This window comes from Lactuca saligna, chromosome 4 (assembly GCF_052625555.1).
Source record: "Lactuca saligna cultivar CGN05327 chromosome 4, ASM5262555v1, whole genome shotgun sequence".
In the NCBI taxonomy this organism is placed as follows: domain Eukaryota; kingdom Viridiplantae; phylum Streptophyta; class Magnoliopsida; order Asterales; family Asteraceae; genus Lactuca; species Lactuca saligna.
In genome coordinates, this window is record NC_136420.1 from 4,856,003 (window position 1) to 4,862,236 (window position 6,234).

General features: G+C 37.9%; 2 protein-coding genes across 3 annotated transcripts; both read left to right on the plus strand.

Annotated features, from left to right (window-relative positions):
* Window positions 1-1,080: 1,080 nt before the first annotated feature.
* Window positions 1,081-3,887, plus strand: LOC145041097 (eukaryotic translation initiation factor 4B2-like). Of its 2 annotated transcripts, none has more exons than XM_078989023.1 (3): window positions 1,081-2,502; window positions 2,858-2,976; window positions 3,280-3,400. In XM_078989023.1, the coding sequence occupies exons 1-2, from the start codon at window positions 1,358-1,360 to the stop codon at window positions 2,970-2,972; spliced, it is 1,260 nt and encodes a 419-aa protein (XP_078845149.1). In that variant the 5' UTR covers window positions 1,081-1,357; the 3' UTR covers window positions 2,973-2,976; window positions 3,280-3,400. The 2 variants fall into 2 exon arrangements, with proteins under 2 accessions (XP_078845149.1, XP_078845148.1); XM_078989022.1 differs by lacking the exon at window positions 2,858-2,976 and adding an exon at window positions 3,704-3,887 and having other exon boundaries at window positions 1,089-2,502; window positions 3,280-3,612.
* A 148-nt stretch (window positions 3,888-4,035) lies between these two features.
* Window positions 4,036-5,908, plus strand: LOC145041098 (GDSL esterase/lipase At3g26430-like). The gene is made up of 5 exons (XM_078989024.1): window positions 4,036-4,462; window positions 4,657-4,863; window positions 4,947-5,119; window positions 5,243-5,513; window positions 5,587-5,908. The coding sequence occupies exons 1-5, from the start codon at window positions 4,201-4,203 to the stop codon at window positions 5,814-5,816; spliced, it is 1,143 nt and encodes a 380-aa protein (XP_078845150.1). The 5' UTR covers window positions 4,036-4,200; the 3' UTR covers window positions 5,817-5,908.
* The last annotated feature ends 326 nt before the right edge of the window (window positions 5,909-6,234 follow it).

Here is a 6,234-nt window from a genome sequence, read left to right on the forward strand (position 1 = left end):
TTGATTGTACACACCAGCTAGAGATTATGTTTTTGAGGATTCTGGGATATTATCAACATTTTGTTGTCTTGTGCTTTGAACAACTTATACATTTTGTGTTTTGAAAAATGTGAGATTGTGTTTTATATGCTTTTAAAAAATAAAAATTTTATTTGAAAATTTAGAGTGTTACAAGTTAGTATCAGAGCTTTGGTTTGAGGGATTCGAATGTACCCTCGAGTATGTCTGGACTCAAACTGAGGATTTGAGAAAATCTTTCTAAAAAGAAATGATTTTTTTAAACGAGTAAGAGCTTTTAAGAGAAAACGAGATGAAACAGTATGTACAATCAGCCAGAGCCCAAACGGTGATTTTCCAAAATACCATTATTTGTTTATATTATGAGATACTTATGAGATATTAGAGTTGCATGCTAGAGGATATGCTAAGTATTTCAGAAAATTAGAGCTAGAGTTGTCTGATTTATAATGCCTTAACCTAAGGGATGCAATTGATTAATATTATATGCTATTTTCTCTTTATATGAGCTGAGTAGGAGTACCTAGCAGGAATCTTTTAAAGGGAGCTTTGGGTTAATGAGTAATCTGGGAAAGATACCTAGACGTGCATTGAGGAGTCTACTAACGTCAAATCGAAGATAAATACTTTAAAAATAAAAAATAGATGAAATTGTTAAAAAAAAAAAAAAAAAAAAAAAAAAAAAAAAAAAGATACAAACATGTACCCCTACACAACCATCCGAGTAATTTACTTAGGATTTTTTTTTTAAAAAATGTTGCTAATAAGACACCTATTAAACACCCTATTATCACTTTTATAAAAAAATAATCTATAACTAACTACTTATAATCAGTTTTTCGGAAAACAATATAAATTCAATCAATAAAAATATTTTGAAAATTAATTATAGTGTCTGGTTCTTTTTTAACTAGATTCACAGAAAATTATCTTATAAAAAATAACCAATATAAAGTCGACAGATCAGCTACATATAAGCCTTTTATACCCACTCTCACACCTCCCATTTCGAAAAATCCAGTGGCTACAATTCATACTTGAAACAAATCTAATAGTACGTGTTTTCCACTCTCGATCCCTCCGCGTCTCATTCACCGCACCAGTTTCCCTATACTTTCTCTCTACAAACTCCGTGAACCGCAAATTAGCAACGGTTTAGATTATTCCATTTGACCAGCACCACCACAACTACCATCTCCGCCGTACGCCGGAGACTGTGGAATGCAGTATACTATGCATGTATTGCTGTCACAACACTCATCCATATCTTTAAAGCTTGTGTTTCGTTTTTTTTAATCTGATCCTCGAGTTTCTCGGTGTATGAAATTCTAGATCTACAATGTCGAAAGTATGGGGAAATATTGGCGCCTGGGCGGCGGAAGCCGAGCGCGCCGAAGCGGAAGAGAAAGAACTAGCTGCTGCGGCGGCAGCCGCTCCACCCCAGAGCTATCCGAGCCTGAAAGAGGCGGTTAACACTAATAAAGGGAAGAAGAAGACGAAAATGACGTTACATGAGTTCACGATGGCAGGGTCTGGAGGTCTAGGCGGTGGCGCTTCGTCTCGTGAATTGGCTTATGACCGTAAAGGATTGACTCCTGAAGAAATGATGCGGCTCCCGACCGGGCCAAAAGAGCGTTCGACGGAGGAAATGCAATATGGGAGGCTCGGAGGTGGTTTCTCGTCCTATGGAGGTGGTCGCGGAGGGCCGAGGATGCGTGATAGGGAGGGAGAAGGCGACGCTGCATGGGGTAATAATCGGAGATCTTATGGTGAGTTTGTTGATGATCGTAGAGTTTCATCTCCTCGGATTTCGGAATATGATCAACCATCTAGGGCAGACGAGGTCGATAATTGGGCAATGACGAAGAAACCTATGACGCCTACTTATGACGCTCTCACTAGACCTAACCGTTACGGTTCTCTCGATGGAGGTGGTGGCGTTGGTGGCGGAATTTCTAGAGCTGACGAGATTGATAATTGGGCTGCGAGCAAGAAGCCCATGCCACCCGCCAGGTCTTCTAATTTCGGTCCTGGTTTTCGGGATTCCGGTGGTTCTGAAGACGATCGTTGGAAAAGGGGCGTTATGACTCGTGATGGTGATCAAGAACGACCAACGGAACGCCGGCGTTTAGTGTTAGATCCACCAAAGGGTGACAGTGCTCCAGTTGAGCCATCGGCGCACACCAATAAACCGAGTCCTTTTGGGGCAGCTAGGCCCAGGGAAGAGGTATTGGCTGAGAAAGGTTTGGATCACAAGAAGGTGGATTTGGAAATTGATGCTAAGAAAAGTAGCAGTCGGCCCACGAGTTCACATTCCGGCAGTTCAGTAGAGGGCCGGACTGCATTGCAGCCTCAGGGATTAGAGAAGACAAGGCCTAAGGTGAACCCTTTTGGCGATGCTAAACCCAGAGAAGTCTTGCTTCAAGAGAAAGGTATTGATTACAGAAAGATTGATGTAGAGTTGGAGCGTCGTCGGCTTGGCAAGTTAGTATTCCTATCTATTATCTTCTATTCTTCTCTTGACACTTGATGAACATCTCTGATCTCTGGCTGTGTGAAATTGGGTATTCCATTGAAGCATCATCATCATCATCGAGAAACTGTAGAAATATTGCATGTTAATCTTTGTACTTGGTCTTTTGGTAACCTTTGGTGTTTCTATTGTGAAATTTAAGTTGTCAAGAGCTACCCAGGTGCTAAGGAAGTAGGAAAGTGTAAGTAAATACTAAATATGGGTGAGTGATGAGTGCAGTGTATCATAAAAGGAAAGCTAGGTTAGCAAATCTTTAAAGACAACATGAACATGAGAAGGTGATTCTTGTTTATCACAATATTTCAGGAGCATTGGGTGCTTTGTTGGTTATAATGGAAGCAAATGCACCCACACCCTAGAGAAGATTGCATGTTCCTCCATGATTCTGAGTCTTCTGAAAACAAGTAACCTTCTTTTTTGAAATGGTGAGCATCCATAAACTGAGATAGTTCACATGAATCTTTTTGTATCTCTGAGTCTGACTGGTGAAAACGTAGTAATTTTCTTTGTGGTTGAATGAAAACATATGAAGTCATAATAAATTGTTGACACAAATTACAATAAGCGCCTTTGAAGCAAGCCTGTGCTTTACGTTGTATCGTTGGTTTACTTATCAGGTCTTAAAGGGTGGTGTGACGTTTTGATTGTTTATTTGTAATTTGGTATGGAATGGAAACTTATTGAGTAAATTAGATTATAAAAATTGACCCTTTTTAATTTTTTGTCAGGTGTGACACAGAAGAAGCGATAAAGAATTTGAAGGAAGAGATAGATAATATGAAGAGAGAATATAATTCTGGTTCAGATGCAAACAACCAATCTAATGGAAATGGAAACCAAAGCAGTAGTAGTTTAAGTGACAGAATACTTGAAAAAGAACGGAAACTGGAACAACTTAACCATGATCTAAATTACAAAATCCGGTTCAGTCAAAAACCAGTTGAAAGAACTGGTTTCGGGTCGATTGATGATTCCAAAAGTGTTGACTCATCAGAGACACGTGGCAGTAACAGAGATCATTCATGGGTAAGAAAAGGTGATGACAGAGGAGGGTTTGGAAGGTATGTTTAATGTTTATCATCTCAACTCATTTGGTACAAACATCAAACATTTTATGTGTTTAAAATTAAGGGAATCTTGTGAATTTTGCAGATCAAACTCAAAGGAAAGATGGTGAAAGCTGCTGTCGACAAGTATAGATCAGATTGACATTTTTTCTTTTTTTGGTAACTTTTACACACACTTATATATATGTTGTCTGTTCTTTTTAATGATTGAGATTTGAGACTATGTAAAGTTGCACAAGCTGAGTCTTTTGTTTACCTTCGTTGTTTTATTTCTTTTGCGCTTTAGAATTTAGGTAGGGTGTTAGATTCGTAAAGTCTATTTGGAAGGAATGAAATTGTGGAGGCAACTTGAAATTGAATTAATAAAAATTTTGAACATATATCAAAATCTAACCGAATTAAATATTGCAAAGCAATAAAAGTGAATGGGCGTGTGACGTCGTAAGCGATAACGGGTCGGGTGGGCTTCATGTCTATTATATTTTAGTGCTAGTTTTAGTAGTTTGTTTGAAAGCAAAAGATCCAATCATACTGAAGGCTTCAGTGACTGTATCTGTAACCCTCTTTCTTTCACCGATAGCCATGGACCACGATGGCCGGAAAACTCCTCTACCAAAACCTTCTGTTCAATTCTTACTATTTATATTAGCAACTCAGCTTGTAAATGCCACTATCAGCACGTCGTCGTGTGATTTTCCGGCAGTTTTCAACTTCGGCGACTCTAACTCCGATACTGGTGGCTTGTCGGCGGCGTTTGGGCAGGCTCCTCCGCCCAATGGAGAGACTTTCTTCCATGGTCCGGCTGGTAGGTACTCCGACGGCCGTCTAGTCATCGATTTTATAGGTATGCGACTCCACCATTCACGTGAATCCTGATCCTTTTGGCGCAAGCTTCCAAAAATCAAAACAACGGAAGATCCGCATTTGTTGTGTCGTTTGTGAATTAATTATTGTAATATCCAAAAAAAAATACAAATTATATTTAATATTTAATATCTAATTACAAATAAAATAATCAAGAAATTCCAATTTTTACAGCACAGAGTTTGGGGTTACCCTACCTTAGTGCATACCTAGATGCTCTGGGTTCCAACTTCAGTCATGGAGCCAACTTCGCCACCGGTGGTTCCACCATTAGACCACAAAACACGACACGTCATCAAAGTGGTTTGAGCCCCATTTCATTAAATGTTCAATCATATCAATTCAACGATTTCCATCTTAGAACTCAAACTATTCGCAAAGGTAACACCACACCCAAACAAAATAATACTATATATTACATCCTTATGTTCTTTCATTGTTATAATTGCATATAATTGAAACAGCCGGTGGGATATTTAAGGAATTACTTCCTAAACCCGAAGCATTTTCACGTGGTTTATACACATTTGATATCGGACAAAATGATTTGACGGGTGGTTTGTTACTAAACTTGTCTACCCAACAAGTTAAAGCATCCATTCCCGACATCTTAGGCCAATTCAAAACCGTAGTTAAGGTGAGGGTTTGTAACCTTTTTATTTTTAAATCACAAAATGGCTTCAAATTATAAAATTTGTGTCTAAAATAATCGTGCTTCTTATTATGATTTTTTTTTCTTTGGGCTATGTTTTCCCCGTAGAATGTACACGATAAAGGAGGACGATATTTTTGGATACACAATGTGGGCCCGATTGGGTGTCTACCATACGTGCTGGAACATTTACCAATCACAGCCCAAGAAATGGATAAAGTCGGATGTGGTAATCCGTTTAACGAATTAGCCCAGTTTTTTAACAGTAAATTGAAAGATCTTGTGGACCGATTACGTGAAGAACTACCCGAAGCTGCAATCACTTACATTGACATCTATAAAGCCAGATACACACTCATTAATCAAGCAACCAAATATGGTAAATATAGAAAGTTAAACACAAAAAGTGTTTTATTTTAGTTTTAATGGTTGTATATTTGTTGAAAATATAGGATTTGAGCATCCACTTAGAGCTTGTTGTGGGCATGGCGGGAAGTACAACTACAACACACAGGTTGGATGTGGAGGGAAGGTCAAATCATGTAAAGATCCTTCGGTTATGATCATATGGGATGGGATTCATTATACTGAAGCTGCCAATAGATGGGTTTTCGATCATATTGCAAACGGGTCATTTTCTGACCCATCACTCTCGTTACAAATGGCTTGCCATAGGAATTGAGATCAATAAAATTGTACAAGCACAGCTCTAATCATTAATGACATTTTATGATCGGTTTCATTTTGGCCGAATGGAATAATCTTTCATATCAATATTTTGATATTATATGTAAATACGATGTATAATTTTAATTATTATCAACTATTATTTACAAAAAATAAAATATCAAACATACAGCAACTCATTAAGCTAGATTCAAATGAATGTTAGGTTCAAGGAGATTCAAAAATAAAGAATAACTTCCTATCAGTTAAAGCTTACCAGAATTTTCTTTTTCATAATTTTCATTTGTTTTGTTGTATCAGCTTCATCGGTAACTGATTACCATTAAAAAAAAAGTTCAAACGTATTAATGATAACTAGAAAAGATTCCCCTTGCAACGCATGGGGTTGGAAGGTAAGTTGAAAGTGAGATACT